Genomic DNA, 21,859 nt, shown 5'->3' on the forward strand with positions numbered 1-21,859 from the left:
GTGCAAGGTAGCATAGAACCCCTACAGGATAAATTAGGGCAATTAGTGACAGATAGGAGAGACAAGGCTGAGCTCTTCAATGAGTTTTTTGTCTCTGTATTTCTGAACATGGATCAGGACGTATGTCCCAACTGGATCATAGGCACAAAAGGGATAGTCAGGCCACCAACTGATAGCGCTCACTTAGGGACCCTTGGAGGGACTGGATGTGTTCAAGTCAGCAGCCCAGATGATCTTCATCCAAGGGTGCTGAAGGAATTGGCCAGTGTCATAGCAGAGCCACTGGCACAGCTATTTGAGCACTCTGGTGCTCAGGTTAGGTCCCAGAGGACTGGAGAAGGGCCAATGTGGTCCCTATTTTCAAGAAGGGGAGGAAGGAGGATCTGGGTAACTACAGGCCAGTTAGTCTCACCTCTATCCTCAGGAAAACCTTTGAAAAAATTATTAAGGATCACATTTGTGGGAGTCCAGTGGGAAAAACAATGCTGAAGGGCAAGCAGCATGGATTTATAGCAGCTAGGTCCTGTCTGCCTAACCTTGTTTCTTTTTATGACTAGGTCACAAAATGTTTAGAAGCAGGGAATGAGGTAGATGTCATCTACTTTGATTTTAGAAAGCCTTTGATATGGTATCTCATCCTATAAGCTGACACACAGATGATTACATGGTCAGGTGGCTGGCAAATTGGTTTAGGGGGTCATACCCAGAGTGGTGGTGGATGGATCAGTTTTGACCTGGAAATATACGGGCAGTCAAGTCCCACAGGGCTGTCTTTGGATCTGTGCTGTTCAATGTCTTCATGAGCGACTTGGATGAGGGCATGGAAAGCACTCTGTCCAAATTCATAGATTATGCCAAATTATGGGGTAAAGTTAACACAATAGATGGTAGGGAACGAATCCAAGCAGATTTGGACAGGTTGGAAAGCTGGGCGGCACAGAAGAGGATGCAGTTCAACAAGGACAAGTGCAAGGTGCTGCACCTAGGGAGAAGGAATCACCAGCATGCTTACAGGCTAGGGGAGGACCTTCTCAGCAGTACAGAAGCAGAAAGAGAACTTGGAGTCATTGTCGACTCCAAGATGAACATGAGTCGTCAATGTGACAAAGCAATCAGTAAAGCTAACTACACTTTATCATACATTAGCAGGTGCATGACAAACAAGTCCATGGAGGTGATACTTCCCCTCTATGCAGCATTAATCAGGTCACAGTTGGAGTACTGCATCCAGTTTTGGGCACCACGCTTCAAGAGGGATGTCTGAATTCTCTTGAGGTTGTCCACAAGGACCACTCATATGGTTAGGGGCCTGCAGGCAAAGCCCTATGAGGAGAGACTGAGGGATCTGGATCTCTTCAGCCTTCTCTTGCAGTGATCTTGTGGCCACCTACAAATTCAACTGGTTGAACTTGTTTACGGTAAGGGTTGCCAGAGCCTGGAATAGGCTTCCAAGCAAGGTAGTACTCTCCCCTACCTTGAGGTTGTCCCAGGGGCACAACCACAGGGGAGCTAGAGACCCTCCCCACAGGGGACTCCGGGACAGGGGCTGCACACCCCAGGAGAAAAAACCCCGAAATCAAAAAGTACTTACCTGCCACAAGAGGCCAGACGCAAGAGGAACAAAGAGCGAAGCCCGCACAGTTCATTAGATGCAATTATCTACAGCTGGAGCCAGCGGGTGACATCAGGAGTGATCACCGGCCGGCTGAGATAAAAAGGAATGCTGACAGAAAAAGGAAGAGAGCAGGCGAGGCAGTGGAGGCTCTCCACGCCGGCGACAGGCAGCGTTGTCGCGGAAAGGCGGATCCCGCTTGGGGAGGGGCATTCCAAGTGGCAGCCATTAAAATACAAGCCCACACCGGTCACAGGCAGCATCGGCATCCAGGGGAAGACCGCACTCCTGAAGGAGCAATAGGAGCCCTGGAGAAGGTGAACTTTCCACTCTGGGTTCCCACAGATATAGAGCAGAGGAGAAAGGCTAACCCAGGGAGGAACGGAAAATACCCTTGGTGAACGCAGAGAGTGGAGCAGCGCCAGGCTACGCCTCTTGGCTCAGGTTCTAGGGCAGAGAGAGGAAAGGAGCAGCTTGGCCTGATCTCTCCTCTTCTATCTCCTCTTCTCAGCCAGACTGGCTGACCTGCTCTACCGGGCTGTAAACTAAGTCCGCCGGGCAGACGGGGGGACTACCACCACTGCTGGCTCGTGAAGCAACCCCTGCAAAGCCAGCAGGCCAAGGCATTTAAAGGGAGCCCACCCATGCCCCAGCCCTGAAACTATCTATCTGTAGGCAAGGCAGGGGCCCCCAAGGGGATACATGCCTGCCTGTACACAAATGCCAGGAGCTTGGGGAATAAACAGGAGGAACTTGTTCTTCTGCTTAACACAAATAATTACAATGTCACAGGGATAACGGAGACCTGGTGGGACTCCACCCATGACTGGACCACAGGTATAGACGGCTATACCCTGTACAGGAGAGATGGAGTGAACAAAAGCGGCGGAGGTGTAGCTCTCTCTGTTAAGAAGAGCTACCCCCATCCCTGCAAGCTGGTATTGGTGACCAGGGTGGATGACTGGAGACCCTCTGGGTTAAAATATGTGGGGAACATGGCACAGGGGACACAATGGTGGGAGTCTACTACAGAACTCCCACCCAAAGTCAAGAGAGTTTGACCAAGAGTTCGCCAGGGAATTGGCTGAGGCCGCATGCTCCCGGTCCATGGTTGTGATGGGAGACTTCAACTACCCAGACATCTCATGGGAAGAGCACTCAGCCAAATATGAGTGGTCGCAAAGCTTCCTCTCATGCGTGGATGACCTCTATCTGACACAAGTAGTCTACAGGCCAACAAGAGGTAAAGCACTGCTTGACTTGGTACTGGCAACCGGGGACGACCTAATCAGCGACCTAATGATCGAAGGGAAGCTGGGTCACAATGACCACGAGCTGATCACCTTCACCATTCGCCATAAAGCTCGCAAGTCAGTCAGCAATACAGAAGTCCTCAACTTCAGGGAAGCTGACTTTGATCAGCTCAGGAGGCTTGTTGGTGAGGGCCTAAGGGACCATACCCCCAAGGGAAGGGGAATTCAGGAAGAGAGGAAGCTCCTCAAGGGAGTGATCCTGGATGCAAAAGCTCAGTCTATTCCGTCTTGGAGGAAAGGCAGCAAAAGGGCACAGCAGCCCCCTTGACACATCAAGGAACAAGCGGATCTCCTGCATCTAAAAAGAAAGACGTACAAAGGATGGAGGATGGGATCCACCTCCAAGGAGGAATATTCCTAACTGGTCTGGACCTGCAGGGAGCAAACTAGGAAAGCTAAGGCTGCAACGGAACTCCAACTGGTTACTAGGATCAAGAATAATAAAGAGTCCTTTTTCAGATATGTGGGGAGCCAGAAGAAAAGCAAGGGCAACACTGGACCCCTGCTAAACCAGATGGGACAACTGATGACTGACGCCCAAGAAAAAGCCAACCTACTAAATGGGTACTTTGCGTCAGTCTTTCACCAGACCCACGGAACACCTCTGCCCATCACAGGACAGGAAGGCCCGAGTGAGGAAGATTCCTTGCCCTCCATCAATGCTGACCTTGTGAAGGAACACCTCTAGAGGCTGGACACCTTCAGGTCAGCTGGCCCTGACAATCTACACCCCAGGGTACTCAAGGAGCTGGCTAGCATCATAGCCCAGCCCCTGGCACGGATCTTTGAGAACTCCTGATGCTCTGGTGAAGTGCCTGAAGATTGAAAGAAGGCCAGTGTGGTGCCTATCTTCAAGAAAGTGAGGAAAGTGGATTAAAAAAAAACTACAGGCCCATCAGCCTGACCTCTATCCTGGACAAGGTCTTAGAAAAGATTATCAAAGAGGCCATTCTTAACAAACTGGCCAATGGCAACATCCTGAGGGATAGCCAGCACGGGTTTGTTGCGGGTAGGTCTTGCTTGACCAATCTCATTTCCTTTTATGACAAGGTGACCTATCACCTGGAAAAGGGAGAGGAGATTGATGTCATATATCTCGACTTCAAAAAAGCCTTCGATCTGGTATCCCACGATCACCTCTTGGCCAAACTAGCTAACTGCGGCCTCAGGTCCACCACGTTCCACTGGCTAAGGAATTGGCTCTGTGGTCAGACCCAGAGGTGGTGGTTGACAGAAGTCAATCGTCATGGTGCCTTGTGACCAGTAATTCCCTCAAGGCTCTGTCCTTGGACCTGTATTGTTCAACATCTTCATTAATGATGTGGACATTGGAGTCAGAAGCGGACTGCCCAAGTTCATTGATGATACCAAACTTTGGGGTAAAGCATTCACACCTGAGGACAGGAGGGTGATCCAGGCTGACCTAGACAGGCTCAAGAAATGGGCAGATGAGAACCTGATGGGGTTTACCACCAAAAAATGCAAGGTTCTCCACCTTGGGAAGAAAAACCTGCAGCGTCCTTATGGGCTCAGTAGTGCTATGCTGACTAGCACTACGGATGAAAGGGACTTGGGGGCCATGACTGACCACAAGATGAACATGAGCCTTCAATGTGACGCTGCGGCTAGTAAAGCAAGCAAAACGCTGGCTTGCATCCAGAGATGCTTCTCAAGCAAATCCCAGGATGTCATTCTCCCATTGTACTCGGCCCTGGTGAGTACTGCATCCATTTTTGGGCTCCACAATTGAAAAAGGATGTGGAGAAGCTTGAGAGAGTCCACAGAAGAGCCACGCGCTTGATAAGAGGTCAGGAAAACAGACCTTACAACGACAGGCTGAGCGCTATGGGACTCTGCACTTTTCCAGGCTGAAGTCTCAGGGGCGATCTGATGGCCACCTCTAAGTTTATAAAGGGGTGTCCACCAGGATCTGGGGGAAAGTTTGTTCACCAGAGCACCCTAAGGGATGACAAGGTCAAACGGTTATAAACTCCTGCAAGACTGTTGCAGGCTGGACATAACGAAGAATTTCTTCACTGTCCGAGCCACCAAGGTCTGGAATAGCCTGCCATCGGAGGTGTTTCAAGCACCTACTCTGAACACCTTCAAGAGAAAATTGGATGTTTATCTTGCTGGGAACCTATAACCCCAGCTGACTTCCTGCCCCTGGGGCAAGGGGCTGGACTCAATGATCTTCCGTGGTCCCTTCCAGCCCTAATGTCTATGAAATCTATCCGCCTTCCTTTTTTTACCCTTTCAGTCCTTTTTCTCTTTAGTTGCCTCTTGCCTGTCTATAGTTCTTTTGTTGCTTTTTATGTCCTGTCTCTTTCAGTTATTCAGTAGTTAGGTCCACCTCAAGGGGATCTGACCGACACCTCAACACCAGGGGTGCTCACGAGACTCGGCAAGTAGCCAGCGACAATGGGAGAGAGAGACGAGAGAGGTGAATCCAGCGGGCCCGTAGCCTGCCAAGGAAAGGAAGATAATAACCAGTCCCGGAGTGGGTATGAAGAGTGAAGATCATCTAGACCGGAGGGACGGCCATATTAAGATAAGGTGGCTCACCAGAGGTTGGCGTAAAGAAGGGGTGTAGGGGAGGTGGAGCCCCACGAACATCTGTCAGGAGGAGGGACCGACCCTGAGGGACCTTCAACAAAAGACCCCTCCACTAAAAATATACTCAAACTCATGGCAGGCAAGTTCAGGGGCCTTCTCTGGGGTGACTGAGGTCCTTCTCAGTGGTCACACGAAGCCTCACCACGCCCACCACCAGGCGCTCGCACTAAGGCAGCGCATGAGCTGCTATTCGAAGTAAGGCAGTCACAGAAGTCTTCAAGAGGAGACTGGACAAGCATCTGGCTGGGGTCATCCGACCCCAACACTCTTTCGTGCCCAGGACAGGGGCTCAGACTCGAAGACCTGCCGAGGTCCCTTCCCTTCCAACCCAAACATCTACAAATCTATGAATATCAATTTTTGGAAGTATCCAGCAGTTGTTACATCTTGCAACCACACTGATTCACGAATGTGCAGCTACCTCTATATTACACCAGATAAGTTAGAAAAAAGACCTTGAGAATATTCAACATAGCTAGGTGGATCATTTGTTTTACAGACTTCTCTCTCTACTCTTTCACTTCAAAGCTAGTTTGTTGGGTTGTTTAGTTTTGTTTTTTTAAAAGAAAAATGGGACAGAAATGTCAGGAAAAAAAATGGTGGCTTTTTGTCTTTTGGATCTAATCTCAACCTTAAAACAGATCTAAGGGTTCTAGTACTCTGCTCTACTCTTTGAATAAAGTATACCACCCAATTACTTGCTCAACATTACTAGCAGTGTATTATAAAAAAGAGGTTCTCTTTCAAACCTAATTTGAATTATATTGTATTTTCGGAGGGAGCGGGGGGGGGGGGGGGGGGAGGGTCATAATAAAGATAGCCCTGACAAAAGAAAACTAAATTTTCTTTCCACTTTCTTCAATGATGACAAAAAAGTCACTGTAGAAAACATAAAACAGATTCCATAAAGTTTCTCTGCCCCCATTAGAAGATGCAGACATCAAATTATATGATAAAACTGAACTACCTTGGGAGAAATCAGTAATATGTAGGGGGATGTACTCAATTCACAATTTCTGCAGAAACTGTGAAAAACGCAGTTTCCAGGATCACCACAAAAAGGCACTCTCAGAAATTTTGCACAGAATCGTCGGGGTGGGGGGGAGGGCGGGCTCTTCCACTGAGAGCCAACAGCCACTGCAGCCTGGCCTCACAGCTCATTGTGAGGAAAGATGCACCACCAACAAGAAGGGAAGCAGCCAAGATGGTGGTTGCCCGCCCCCCCCCACACCGTCCACTGCTGACTGGCCAAGAGGGCTGCCTTTTATGCAGCCCCATCCTGCTCTACCAATGAGCAGTGAGGGATGGGGCTGCCTGAAGGACAGCCCTCTCTGCCAGTCAGTGGCAAGGGACAGGATCACACAAAGGGAAGCCCTCTTGGCCAATCAGCAGCATGGGGGGAGGTCTTACCATGAAAAGACCACAATTTTTACTTTGTCTCCTCGCACTTTAATTAGATCCCGAGTTATAGGATAATAAAAATGTACAAAGTTAAAAAATATTCCTTATTTAACATACACACTCATACTACTTCATATGCCCTCTTGTTCACAAAACTAATTATATGAGAGGCAACCTGGAAGTCAAAGGGCAAAATAACCATGAGAGTTATTCCAAATCTCATCAGTTGTGAATCTGGTGGTAAGTCAGTTTCCCAGCATCTCAGGCTCCCAGAGCTCTATGAATTCATGCTGGCATCACTGAAATTTTAAGGATTAATAGAAAACCAGAAACCCTTTTTTCCCGATATACTGCTAGGAAAAAGGTAAGAAACCAAAAGGTACCGCCGCATTGAGTTTCCAAAAACTATCAGAATGAAAATTATTGTACCTTTAAAACAAACTCCAAGAATGAAAAGCTTGAAGAAAAAAAGTCTCTTGTTATTTCTAGACCTAGTCACACCCCAAATTTAAAACACACACAGAACTACAATACACTATCTGCACTACTTGAAGGAAAAAAAAAACCTCATGTCTCAAAAACTTTAAAGATAGTGGGTGTTTTCCCACATTTACATTCTAGAATAATCTCAATTTCAGTTTTTTCATTCAGATTATCAACTAAGGAACGGGTGGTTAGGAGCAGTAGCGGTTCTTAAAGCCTCGGTCTTAGATTCATGTGAAAAAAAAATTACCTTTTTAAAGTAATTAGAGTTTCCAGCATTTAGTTGTGAAAAGTTTAAAAAAAAAAAAAAAAAAAAAAAAGGATGTTAACGTGGCCTAAAGTTTTATAAAAGCAAATTTAAAGAGCAAAATTTACTGTGGTTTTTTAGGTTATATAAATCTCATTATTTGGAAAAGGGAACCAGAACAATTATTTTTATTTATTTATTTTAATTACTAGGCTGACAATGCTGAGACAGTAAAGGGAAAAAAAAGACTGGAGAATTCTAAGACTCAAAAGGGCTCTCTCTCCCTCTTATGCTCAGTGTTCAGTTCTCTTAAAACATGAGAACAAAGGAATGTAAGAACAATGAGCAGGGCTTGGATTTTAACTGGATCTATCAAGCAGGTCCATAGACCCCAGGATAGGACCATTAGAGTGAATAAGGCCCAGAAAAGATTCCACTGCAGGAGAAAAGCTACAGAACTCAAATGGGACACTGAGTCCTGGTAAATATAAAAAAAATGCATTGCACATAATTGTTCTGTCAATATCAGGTTGAAGTAAAAGCATTCATCTTCTCTGTTTCAAGGTCAGATCTCTCACATAACTGTTTCTAGTACGGAGATTCAATAGTTCTAACATTCAAACAATACATTAAAACAAAACAAAACAAAACAGACATCAATTCTTCTACAGCTGCCACATAGCAATATCGGACTATTCCTCTGAATACAGCATTCACAGCCTTAATCCACCCAGTTTAAACAACAGAAGTGACTTCTTACTCCTATCCCAGTTTAACAAATTTTGGGTGTTAAACTGTATATATATCTTCAGTCTAAAATTTAATTTGTTTAAAGTCATCCCATTACCTATAGTTATCCTATTTAAGCCATCCTAAAACAAACATTTATTTCTACCTCCATCTAGATACTTGCACCTTGATCTTGAAACAATGTAATTTAAAATTTACCAGCCCAAGGAAGAGTCCTTTTCATCAGAAATGCGTAAAGGGTGGGTGGGTGGAAATATCATAGATTCATAGATGTTAGGGTCGGAAGGGACCTCAATAGATCATCAAGTCCGACCCCCTGCATAAGCAGGAAAGAGTGCTGGGTCTAGATGACCCCAGCTAGATGCTCATCTAACCTCCTCTTGAAGACCCCCAGGGTAGGGGAGAGCACCACCTCCCTTGGGAGCCCGTTCCAGACCTTGGCCACTCGAACTGTGAAGAAGTTCTTCCTTATGTCCAGTCTAAATCTGCTCTCTACTAGCTTGTGGCCATTGTTTCTTGTAACCCCCGGGGGCGCCTTGGTGAATAAATCCTCACCAATTCCCTTCTGTGCCCCCGTGATGAACTTATAGGCAGCCACAAGGTCGCCTCTCAACCTTCTCTTGCGGAGGCTGAAAAGGTCCAGTTTCTCTAGTCTCTCCTCGTAGGGCTTGGTCTGCAGGCCCTTGACCATACGTCCTCCTTCACCCCAGGTCCAAAGTGGCAAAAAAAAATTCAAGACCGTTAGCCACTTTTCCTCTCTCTCTCTAAAAAGTATCTACTGGTAATGCTAGGCATTGTATACAATCTCAATCTGTCCCACAAATCACCAGCCCCTCATTTTAAAATACTGGTGTTTCCAAAAACAAACATTTTTTTGGTACTAAGATGCCCAAGTAATCTCACATGAACAATATAAATATTCAGATGACAGCTTCTTATTTAGCTCTTCCTAATTTTAGATATTTAATACTGGATAATCAGACATGACTAGGGACCTACCTAATTTGCAGGGACTGCCCGATTTTGCAGGCAGAACACGGGCCTGGACAGCTTTTTTGCAGGAGGAGTGCAGCAGCCCCCGTCCTCACATGTTCAACTGGCCAAGGGGCCCTGGTGGTCCTGCCCCTTGCCTCCGATTCACCATGAGGACTGTCCCCCATTCAGCCCCATCCCTTGCCAATGACTGGTGGAGAGGGGCAGGGCCACATGACAGGCAGCCCTTGAAATCGCGAATTCAGTAGGTCCCTAGACATGACTCGCGGTCAGAAATAATCTTACGTTTCTGGTTTTAAGAGCGAGTGCTGCCACCCTGGCAGAATTGGTTATCATCGTGACATTCAAGTTTAATCTACTATCTAGAACAATATGCCACACCCCACTAGCTTAAGTAAGTCAAATTCAACACTGTGAACACTGCAGGTTTCTGAACATGCATATGCTTTTGCTTTAAAGTACATGTACATCAGATAAAAAGCTTTAGCCCCACTCTTTACCACTGGAGAGAGAAGTGACTAGAGGATGCAAGAAAGAAGAGATTCAAATTAGTTGGCCATGCCTTCAAGCCCTCATTGCATAGCAATAAGCTGCAAATTTAGAGAGTGTTGCACACCAGAAATGCAAAGCCTTCTACATAAACTCATCAGAAACCTAATCCAACCTTCACAGTACAGCTTGATTGATTTCAATAGGAAAAAGCCATCAGAAACTTCAAATAAATAGGCATAAATGTCCTTTGTATATTTCTGTTCATCCATCCTCTCTCTAGAATGTCACTTTGGTTTCTGTCTCTTCGCTTTAATCTCTGAAAGCTGCTGTACTTGGGGTTCAATTACTTCAAGTACTCCCCATTCCCTCCTGCACCCTGAAACAGTTCACCACAAAACTTCAAACTGAAGCTTATATAAAGTGTCCAATGGGGTGATTTATCAAGGAGCACCGTTGTTTCTTTGAATATCTTGGAAATTAAGGGAGAAAGTTCCCGAAAACAAAGCGGACAAATCCAATGTACTACAAAGATACCGACCTATCCTGTTATCTTTTAAATATCTGACTAAAATTGAGAAAGTCAAAATTAAGCACTCAACAAATTCATGTTATTATAAACAGGTGAGAAGCAAGTTTAACAAGCCATTTATAAAGTAGGTTATAAACAGGGAACGAGTCTCAGAACAGCAGACTTCCTATGCCTGAAGAAGGGTGATTGCACTCGAAAACTTGCTAAGAGCTTTTTTCCCCAACTACTCAGCTGGTCTAATAAAAAAAAAAAAAAAAAAAATCACATCTACTCAAAGAACCTTGCCTGGTTATCACAGAACATTCATCCACTTTATATTCATGGCTTTTTAATAACAGCAAAGATTTGCAGGCATGAAAATCTAAAAAAAAAATTAAAATAAAAAAAAAAATGCTGTGATAGTTAAGCACACCTGTTTAATAAAGTTCCTTCTTCCTAGGATTTGTTTTAATGTCTACCCCTCCAAAAAATTGCTTCTTCTTTGTACATGTCTTGCATGTCATTTACTACTAGCTCCAAAAGTCATACTAGGAGTTAGCAGCATGCACTATAGTAAAAGCTGCATAACAGTTTTTCTTCCAACTCCTTTACATGCTAATGAGAGCATGAAGAGAGCAGATGTCTTTCCCAGGGCAGTATAAAAGTAGAGTCATTTACATTTGTAGATTTTCAGTTTCTACTATTAAAAAAATTCCCAACACTAAAAGCAAACAAATTTCCAAATGTCAAAATACATATTATAGTCCTAAATCTACAAACAGGCTGTTCAAAGTTTTGTTAAGCAGGTGCAGAACAGAGAAGCCAACACAATTCACTGCCATCATTATCTCCATAGACCTCAGCATAACAGTTAAAAATTAGGCCTGTGCAAAGCAGCAAGTATTTGCTTCAGATTCCGCCAATTCGGAGGCGCAGTGTTTCAATTCGGCAATTCAAATCACTGTCTCAATTCGATTCAGATGCAGAGATTTGGCCATGGACTATACAGGTAGCAGTCCTCCATGACGCTGGACACAGCTGCCTCCAGCTGGTAAGTCTGTTGTGGTGGGCAGAGGCAGGAGAGAAGGGGCGTAGGGGAGGCCAGATCAATGCCCCCACAGTAAGGGAGGGATTGGGGCTGGAGTTGGGACAAGCTGCCCAGGCAGGGTGGAGGCGCAGGACTTAGGGAGGGAGGCTCCCGCCACTGCACACTGCCGGTCTAGGAGCTGCTCTTCCAGTTGCTCCTCCAACGGCTCTCACTGCCAGTCCAGGAGGATATGGGAGTCAGCATATGCCTCCAGATCTGCGTTGCGTGGGGTGAGGTGGGCCAGGCTGCGCTCCAGACAGGCAGAGGAAGGCTCTGGGATCAGGGGCTATGCCTTCCCGCTGCTCGCCCAGCTGGGGCAAGGAGGCGCAGGACAGTACTACTGCACTGCCTCAGACAAGCAGAGTACAGCAGCAGAAGCCACTCCAGCCTCCCCACGCTTCCAGGACAAGCCATGGCTTTGCCCCACCCTGCCCTGGCTCAGCAAGCAGCAGTAGGGTATGGGGGTGGGCAGGCAGGGCCAGCAGCAGGGACTACAGGGAATTTTAAGGTAGCTGCAGCCCCCCCCCCCATAGCCCCTGCTCTACCGCGCTCCACAGGGTGCATAAAGCCAGGACTTTGCTCCGTGCTGCAGCTGGGAGCACAGCCCAGCCTGCCCTGCGCAGATCTGGGGGCACACGTCCGCTCCCATGACCTTCCAGATTGGCAGCAAGAGCCGCCGGAGGAACCACTATAAGAGCAGCTCCTGGACCAGCAGTATGCAGTGGCAGGAGTCCCCCCCCCAGAGTCCTGCACCCTCCTGCCCTGGCTGGGCAACTTGTCCCAGGCCCAATCTCAACGCCCCACAGCGAGGGAGATCTGCCCCCACACCACCCCTTCCCTCCACCCTCTGCCTACCACAAAAGACTTACCAGTTGGAGATAGCTGTGCCCAGCCATGTTGAGGACTAGTCTATGGCCAAATCTCTGTGAATCGATTCAGAGGCTTCCAAATCAATTTGGACCTTTTAATGGGTCTCCTGATTCAGAGATTCAGCCACCAAATCGGAACGAATCTCCTCCAAATCAAAATCGGCTACCAAAGTTTCACACAGTCCTACTAAAATCCAAGTCACTTTCATACCCTTTAAAGAAAGATACAAGCAGAAGTAGGGATCAGAGTTATCTATGTGAAAAACTCTCAACACATCAAAGGCTGAAGGTAAGATAGAACAGCCTCCCAACACACAGAATGATCTGGGGTAAAGCTAGGAAGGGAAGAGAATGATAAGTCTTTCTCTGATTCTTTCTTGTAGCTGCTGGACAAGGAAAAATTTCACATTCTTGAAGAGCTGCATACTAGCCAAAAGGAAATATAAAAACGGACAGCAGGTATAAGGCATCCCTTTGATAAAAACACCAACAATGGAGACTGATAGGAGTTTGGCTTCTCAGCATGCTCCTGTCTATGGGCCTCGCTACAACATCCACCTTAAAAAAAAAAATTCCTCTCAGCTATTAAGTAAAAGCATCCCAAACTTTTTAAGCTCTATTTCAGCTGACTAAAACAGGGAGTTTCAGTCCAAAGTGAATGCATTTGTTCTGACTACAGCAAATCCCTGGAAAAGGTAAAGGGGAGTATATAAATTTGGTTTGAGGAAATAGTTTCACCTACCTTTGAAGAGGAAAGACCTACAATTTTCTGATCTTCCTACAGGCAAATATTTAAATACAGTAAAGAACTGCATATGCACCTAAGTAAGCAACACCAGTCCTCTGCATCATGGTGTACATGTAAGAGGTCTAGTCAGATGCCTGATGAATCCACTTCTAGGGACCATCACACCAAGACCTTCGAAGCATACACTTAGGTAAGAGTATGGAGGAGCAGCAGCTACCCAAGACCTACCATTCCCCCTTTAAACCATTGAGACAGAATCTGCAACCCAGACCAAGCCCAGACATTCAGTGCCTTGATAGCTGTAGTGTCTGCTAGAAAACAACAGATGAGAACTGCTGCTGACTGCCTAACACCTCAGGGTGTATTTCCGTCAGGGTGATGTCCCTTAGCCTTACTCCAACCAAGGAGTAGCCACAAGGCAGTGGGGGCTAGGGTTTTGAGGTGCCCTATACTCAGCTTACTCTAGAGATTGCAACGTTGTGGTATTTTACAAGAACTACCCCACCACAAGTAGCCCCACCACGTTGCCCCAAGGCCTTCCAATCAGATGCAATTTCCAGTCATACTCAGGGCTCCATACAGTCATTACAATCTGATTTACTACAGAATTATTTAATCCTTTCATTTAAACAATCACCAAGAAAATTATTTGAAGCCTGTTGTCTTATTGTACATAAAGCATTTAAGAGGCAAGAAATTCCACTTATTCAGCTTAATCAGTTAACACTGTTCAGCCATGCTGAATTTTTAGATACCATTTTATATTTATCTTTTTCACTTATTAAACTTGAACCATCATATGTTACTCCTGAGCATGAATTTGATGCATGATATACAACATTTGCAAAATGGCCAAGTTACCTTTGCTGAAACCACCTTGAGCCTTTTTTATAATACAATGTTGATCTTTTGCCGTTTTTAGTGCTTTTAAACACATTTAAGTCAAATGAGTTGACTATTTTAGTCATATCTACAAACTCCACCTGAACACCAATATTATTCAGTAAACATTATTTCACAGATGTTAGCTCTTTACTGCAAGCCCAGATTGCCAATGAAACTTGTAAATATTATTTTCTATATGTTATCAAGTGATCTTTTAATTAAAGATTGAGTGCGTTTGGGTTATCTTCATTGTTGAACAGATAAAGCAGTTCAAACCTATACAAAGTCCAATAAACTGTAACCTTCAATTATGAACAGGGGGATAACCCTTATGTGAAAACTATTTCCAAACAAAACCATGTACTTCGTTAACAATACTGATATTCTCAGAATCATGGTCACAAGTACCTGCAGCCTCTGTTTTTCAAGCCTCAGAGATCACTGTTTTTTCGGGGAGAAATATAATCTGCCAACATCAGCACCTCCCCATCCCTGCCCCAGCATGCCAGGACAGTTCCCCAGGAGCAATCCTTTCGTACTACAGCACACTGGGATTGGGTCCTGGGGGCTTGGCACTGACTCTACCAAGCACTCCATGCTGGGATTGCTTGGTGGATTCAGCACACAGGATCCAAGTCTCCTCCTGAGAGTTTGGTGATGGGGGACCAGTGCCATGACTTCCCTGCCACCATATTTCTGGACCCACAGGGAGCACCACAGCCAGATGATGTGGGGCTGCAGACTGGAACTGTCCTGCAGGACAGGGGTTGAGTACCCCTGCAGTAGACAATCCCAACATTCATAGGAATGTCAGAAAGAGCAACACTTTCCATGCTGTAGGAATTTAAACATTCATGAAAAATAAGTGCACTGTTTCATCACACAAATTTAAAGTATAGCCTTAAAAATGCATCAGTAATGCATCAGTAATTAAGATCTTGCAATCTTATCCTACCTTAAACTAAACAGGTTACAAACTGGTCAACATAAAGGTCCAAAACCTCCAATAAAGTGTAACATCTATCACTTCCTGTGACTGCTTATCATGATACCAGGTGCTCTCAGTACTACTAGTTACACCATGACAACGTTCATGTAATTTTCACATATGCAATTAGAAAGACTTCAATTGCTGAAGGTAAGATGCCATACTGAACCCCTGACTACTACTAGCCACCAAAAAAGCATAACACTTTCCAGAATAATATAGCTGTAGCCCAAATGTCCTGGACTAAATCCAACTTAGTTAACTATCTAGCCAAACAGAGATGAAAGAAGAGACTATATTATTTTCAAAATTCAAATGAGTAGTATCAAGTCATAATCCATTGCTATGTCACTTAAAATTAACTAAAATAGCTGAAAATAGCCATTTCGTAAATTTAGTTTTTGTTACATGTATGAAAATTAAATAATCTGAACGTGTGCAACAACAAGAAACAGCCTTCATAAATACTAAAAAGAGGAGGAGGAAACCTGTGGAATAGAAATCATTCCTATTAACATGGAAAAGTTATTCTAGCCAGAAATTTCTTTTCCTGTAGAGTAAAAAATAAAAGTTCAAAAACGTTGTCTTTAACCTGCCAAAAGCATCTCACTTTTAGAAGTGGTTACTGCTGTAACACAGCAAATTGTCAACATGCAGTTTTTCAGTTAAGTATCTGTAGAGCGAGTGCAATAATGAAATACTTTAGTAAATTATAACTAAGACACTGAACTTGTTATGGTAAATCATTTAAAAAAAAATAAAATTAAATTAAAAAAAAAGGATCTGTGCCTGGTTATGGAAAGAGGCAAGAGTCACATGCTTATAGAAAGAGTTGCCAAGAGTCACAGATCCATATTTAAACAGAATGCCCTTTATTTTGCAATCAAAATTTAAAATAATTTAAAAACCGCTACCCACTATCATCAGGTTCACTCCAACAACTGCCAGTAGTACTGACTGTTCTTTTCTTACTAGCTGCTCTACAGAAACTAAAGTGAATGCCATAAAACTTTACCCCCCAAAATTCAGCAGAACAAACACCTCCCTTCAAAAAGCCACTCCACCACCAATAAAAAAAGTTAATGTTAATACTCTGTCACTTGATTCTAATACATTAGATATAGGCAATCCCAAAAGTTCTTTTCATCTAGCAACACTTACCAATCTACTAAATCATTAAGGCATAGTAAACACCAAAAAAGTAACATTAATTTGTATTATTGTTTACATCTTCATAAACTACCCTACACTGTTTGGAAAAAAAATAAAAATATTTCCAAGACTTGGTTTTGATGAGTAACCTAACAAGTTATTAAGTATGTTAGTGTAATGCTCAATGTCCTAACAAAAGATTCCAGAGGCTTCAGGATTTATTTCCTGTTATTAAAGAGGCCAAACTATTCAGTTCTTTGCCCTTTATGAAAATTGGGGGTCAAAAGGTGATTTTAAGTGTGACAATTACTAGTCACATTTAGAATTTGTGGAAGTAAGTTACTCAGCGAGCCAAAGAAATAATCAAGACATAATACGTTGAGAAATGAGACAAGTGTTTCCTTGACTACATTCCATCTCTACTGAAGAGTTAGGACTCTGGGGACATCAAAAGCGTGCCTCTGATAAGACACTGGAATGGGTGCTATTTTTCCAACTGATGGACATGCTTGTTTCTTCAGGGCTGCGGAAAAGGCCCAATACCTCATGAACTACTGGCCAGGAAACAACCAAAGGAAAACAGAACAATCTGAAACAATGCTGTAAATCTTTTTGCCAATTTTAAGAATTCCTATTTTGGTCATCTGAACTGGGAAACACTCTTACTGAAATATTTTCAAGGTTAGCAGTGGTGCATGATTTGAGAGTCAGTATTGCTTTTTGCTCACCATGTCACTATTCCAAGTTCAAAGGACTTCAGTTATGCCACTACTCCCAAAGGCTCAGGGCAGCTTACAGGAAGAGAACAAAATTGCTTATCAAAACAAGAGAATGCACAAAACTTACAAAAGCAAATGAAGTATTAAAACAACACAAAATAAACAATACTAAACCCCACTAAACAATATTCCAACTTAGCCTGGGTTGCTAAACGCCTACACAAACAGGAAGGTCTTCCAGCACTTCCAGCAGTTGCCTAGGCTCAAGATCCAGTGGACCTCAAGGAGGAAGGGGTTCCAGAGCTGAGAAGTCACTGCCAAAAACCACCTCCCAAGCAGTTTCACAAAGCAAATTTGGCACACTGATGATACGTGCAGAAGGCTGATCTTGACTGAACTTAAAGATCACGATGGGGTGCAAGACAGATGGCAGCCCCTTAAGTAAATTTGGCCCAGACTGCTTAGGGCCTTATAAGTCAAAACCAGCATCTTAAACTGCTCCTGGAAAGCTACTAGAAGCCACACTTGATAAATCACATAACCACAGTTCTTGGAAGACAGACTCTGGAGGACCAGAATAATGTGCTCCTGGTGACCAAGCCCCATTAGAAGGTGCGTTGCCATGTTCTGCACCAACTGCAGCCTTCAAGGGTAGCCCCATGTAAAATGAACTGCAATAGTCTAGCCTCCAGGTTATGTAAACACAGATCATAATGGTCAGATTCGCATCTGGAAGAGGGTCACACCCTTCTCGCCACATGGATCTGGTGAGAACAGTGTTCCTAGCCGCTGCTACCACCTGAAGATCCAGATGCAGCAGGAAGTCCAGGAACGCCCCAAGGCTGCAAACTTGAGTGACAAAGGGAGGCTGAACCCCAACAATGACAAGTATCGCAATCCCACGGTGCTGGGAAAGGACTGATAGTGGGACGAGTCAGAGGAAAGAAAGACAGTATATTGATGGCACCTCACTCCAGATCTCTGCAGAATCTCACTTAGGTGACTTACACACAAGTATAAGCAGGAGGGGTGGTTAGATGGACTCCTTGCAGACCCCACGAGAAAAGTTCAAAGGAGACAGACGATGGATGGGCACTCATCCATCACCATCCTCTGGAACGTCTCTTGCACGAAAGAGCAGAACCAATTGAGATTGGTCCAGTGAAAACCAACCAAGCCACATAAGTACTTGATTGGCACCTTGCAGTCAACTATATCAAACAATGCTGAAAGATCTATTGAGATTAGCAGAGCACAATTTTCCCTGTCAGTTTCTAAGTATTTTTCTATGCAGACAGGTGAACTTGGACATAATTTGGAGGAGAAAATGCAACAATCATAACTCTATTTCATAAATACTATACTCCAATTAGAGACTTGCAAAAGACTCTCACTGCAGAATGCAATAGTCTTATCTGCCATAACAAAGATTTGGTTATTTGACTTTCCTAGACCAACAGATCTTTAGAATATATGCCTAATATTAACAGTTGCAAGACTGAAAATAAAGACGGTTACACAGAGATGTATTAATACCCATTTGATTTTAGTTTTAGTGGAATAATCATGTGTGATCCATGGTATTATTTTGAAGCCTCCCCCAGAGGATAAAGTTCTGACCACAGAAGATGTAAATGCTTATCTGGCAGTATGCTGCTTAGGCAGGCAAAATCTATGCACCCGCTAGAAAAAGTGAACTTAATTCATACAGTATTTATGCCACCATTCCGGATGGCTGCTTCCTCTACTTAGTGCGTATATTGCTTCTGCATAAGGAGAAGATGAAATAAGAAAAAGATACCTATAAACTGAAGCCTGAACTAAAAGCACTATTGAAAGGTTTTATTATTTTTAACTATTAAAAGATTATTTTAGACCTTAATTACGTGCATTAACAGTCCTAAAGGCTCATGCACAAAAGTGAAAAAAATACCCATCAAACACTTGCACACACGCCCAACTTAACTTTCATTGTAAGCATAAACAAAATGCCCACATCTCCAGAAAACAAACACATAAGAGAATGAATTCAAGATTACCAAATGCACAGCATGCCTTTTTATGCTTCCTTGCGCTTTTTCCGGAAGTACAATAAAGAGGATGAACAGATAAATATGCCCAATGTTCCACAACATGCATGTCCCACTGCCGAACACCATTCCTAGCACTCTGCTGCTTTTAGCAGACCCAAGACAACACATCTGACGTTCCTCACCATGGCTAAAAGCTTTCTAAAAAACTGAGGATGCCACTCTCACTCTTGCTGCTGCGATATACAAGATCTCACAAAACCTGACAGTGACCAAACAAAACCTGGAACCAGCTCAAGTCCAACCATGATGCGCAAATCCACATACAAGCAGTGGGGGGAGGGGGGGCTGCTCCAGGGAACATTTAAACTTTGTGGTGCAAAAGAAAGTTGGGGTTTCTTCCCTACCCCCCTTCATTCTTCGCACTGGTGCATTTCCCCTTCTCCCAACCAACCCCAACACAGGTGTAAAAAACCATCCAGACTGTAAAGCCATAAGCAGGGAAGATCCATGCCTGAGCCTACAGCAGCCAGGCTTTCTGCCCCTGTGCAGGTCTACCTGCCCCAGCCAGCACCAGCCAAAAAGGCCAGCCCAGCCTCTGCACAGGTGTGGGCTATGCAGAGAGCCCCCTATCCCATACCCACTGATTCCTTCTCCAATTCCAAGGAAGGGAGGAGATCCCTCCTTGTCCTTTCCCCTACAGCAGCCAGGCTTTGTGCCCCTGTGCAGATCTACCTACACCCAACAGCACCAGGCAAAAGGGCCAGCCCAGCCTCCTGACTGGGGTGGGCTACATACAGAGCCTCCTAACCTTTACCCCACGGCCCCCTTCTCCTCCAATAAAGTGGGGGGGAGGATGATCCCTCCATGTCCTTCCCCCAAGGGCCCGCCAAGCCTGCCCCATCCAGCACGTCACGGCCCCACAGCTTTGAGCTACGTCTAACCTCCCCCACTTAAAGGCCGATTCCCCCAGGGCGGGCGAGGGGATGAAATCCCCGCGCGGACAAACAGGCCGCGGCACTATCACGGCTCCCGGTTCCGGGCTCCCATCTCGGGAAGGCCCTATCCTCCCCCATGGCCTGCGTGTGCCCGAGGCCGGGGCCTGGGCGGCGGACACTCACCGCGGCGGCGGGGCGACTCCGTGCGGGCAGACCCCACGCTCCACTTCCAGTCGCCAGGAGCGGGCGGCCCCATTAAGGCTGAGGCCGAGCAGCGGGGTACAGCCGAACCGGCCGCTCCCCGCACCCGCTGCTGGTGGCCATTTTAATCCTCCTTCTCCGCCTGCCGCCGCTCCGGCTCTTCCCGAATCCCCTCCCTCCCAGGCCGGCCGCGCTCCGCCCCGCAGCCACCGCCTTCCCGCGGGAATGTGGCACCCGCCCACGCCCGGCCGGAAGGACCGCTGCGCTGACACGGGGGAGACCCGCGCGGCTTTCCACCCCAAAGGGGCCGGTGAGGTGTGGTTCTCTTCCAGGGTGAGCAGAGGGGGCCTGTTTGAGCGTGAGGTGAAGCAACGCCCCCCTAAATCATAGACAATTCGGGTTGGGAGGTGGGGTTCAAATTACACTTTGATTCTCAGGGGGGTTTAACATCAAGTTAAACTTTCATTATTAGCAAGTCCACCTAAGTGACCCCTCCCCCAGGTTAGACAAGGTTTTTTGATATATTCTATTAAACTAACTCAGATAGTTGGAACAGTTCTTCTCCACAAGATTTTGGGCATAAACACCCTTCAGGTTATCTTACAGGAGGGCTCTGGTCTCTTATGCCCTCCCAGCTTCCCTGTAATTCAGACCCTGTTGAAAAGGACCTCATCTAGCTCAGTGGTTTCTCCACCTGTGGGTCAGGAGAATGTACGAAAGGGTGGCAGACAATGTTTAAAAAATGGATTCTCCTTTAAAGGAGAAAAGTGGGAAACTATGGCTTTTCCCTCGCAGGCTGGCAGAGTCCAGCCTGCAAGGGGCTGCTTGGGCCTCACCCTGAACACGTCCATCCTATAGCCTACCTACCTGGCTTCTACCTGCCACACAATCATCGGGCCTTGCTGAATAGGTTCTGGACAGGGCAAGGTCTGCATGCAGCCAACCTCCACCTTTGGGCTCTGAGACAATCCAGACCAGAGCTGTGGCAAAACACATCGCATATTGTCAATGACTGCCCATTGACCAAGTTCAGTGGCAGGCTACAGGAACTGCACGGGGCCACTGAGAACACTATCACATGGCTCGGCAATTACACAGGCTGACTGATCTAACCTTCCCTTGCTGCAACTTGAAACCAGTCTCTGGGGTGTCAAGTCCTGGGGGTCCTTGAAGTTAGAACATGCTCTGAGCAGTTGCTGGTTAAGGATTAATGCCATTTCTTGCCCCTGCCGCTATAGCTTGCTGCTAGAAGGCTAAGGAGCAGAGGTTTGACTAGAAAACAGAACACCTGGGTTGTATCCATGTTCTGGATAAAGTGTGGGGGGGGAGGGCTAGAAGCTGTGCATCCTGGGATGCTGGAGGACTGCAAATGGCTTGTTTTATCTCTCTGGAGCAAACTGGAGTTATCCTAACATAAGATGGGTGGTACAGCCCAGAGGTAGCCCTCACCTAAAGTGGTGTAACTCTGAGTTGCTCAGAGGGTACTCAGTATGAGTTAACAAGCCTCTGTTTTTTTGTGCCTTTAGTATGGTCAAAGTGTGATATACAACTGCAGACTTAGACTGTCCTCTCCCTGTCCCCCAACCAAGTATTTTCCTTCTCCAGAATACATAAATAGATAAGCACTCCTAGGCTGAAATGCTTCACAGCTGTGGAGCAACAGATAGCACCCAGATACCTACAAGGCACTCACCATTGAACAGATAACTTTACTACATGCTTACATGAGTTCTTGGCCCTCTTCTTTAAACAAGGTTGAGCCTTGTTTCCTAGCCCATGAAAAGGGCCCTTTGCCTTTTACAGAGTGGTATTTGAATTCTTGAAGAC

General features: G+C 45.5%; 2 protein-coding genes across 12 annotated transcripts in view; one reads left to right on the top strand and one right to left on the bottom strand.

Annotated features, from left to right (window-relative positions):
- The window catches only part of WDFY3 (WD repeat and FYVE domain containing 3), a 378,134-nt gene extending 358,029 nt beyond the window's left edge, over positions 1–20,105 (bottom strand). For 3 of the 6 annotated variants that reach the window (XM_019479325.2, XM_059722256.1, XM_059722255.1), the window contains exon 1: positions 20,015–20,103. The gene's annotated coding sequence lies outside the window, so the exon portion shown is untranslated. Of the gene's footprint in view, positions 1–20,014 lie in introns of all 6 variants that reach the window. The other 3 variants (XM_059722254.1, XM_019479330.2, XM_059722257.1) reach the window with 3 other exon arrangements.
- Positions 19,801–21,859, top strand: part of LOC132248613 (splicing factor 3A subunit 2-like) — a 43,075-nt gene continuing 41,016 nt past the window's right edge. For 2 of the 6 annotated variants that reach the window (XR_009459908.1, XR_009459907.1), the window contains exon 1: positions 20,259–20,365. Coding sequence is in view for 1 of the 6 variants with exons in the window: in XM_059722258.1 (XP_059578241.1) it covers positions 19,880–20,342 (463 nt within the window). In the remaining 5 variants the exon portion in view is untranslated. Of the gene's footprint in view, positions 20,366–21,859 lie in introns of all 6 variants that reach the window. The other 4 variants (XM_059722258.1, XR_009459912.1, XR_009459910.1 and 1 more) reach the window with 4 other exon arrangements.

The sequence above is a fragment of the Alligator mississippiensis genome, chromosome 2 (assembly GCF_030867095.1).
Source record: "Alligator mississippiensis isolate rAllMis1 chromosome 2, rAllMis1, whole genome shotgun sequence".
NCBI classification, from domain to species: Eukaryota; Metazoa; Chordata; order Crocodylia; family Alligatoridae; genus Alligator; species Alligator mississippiensis.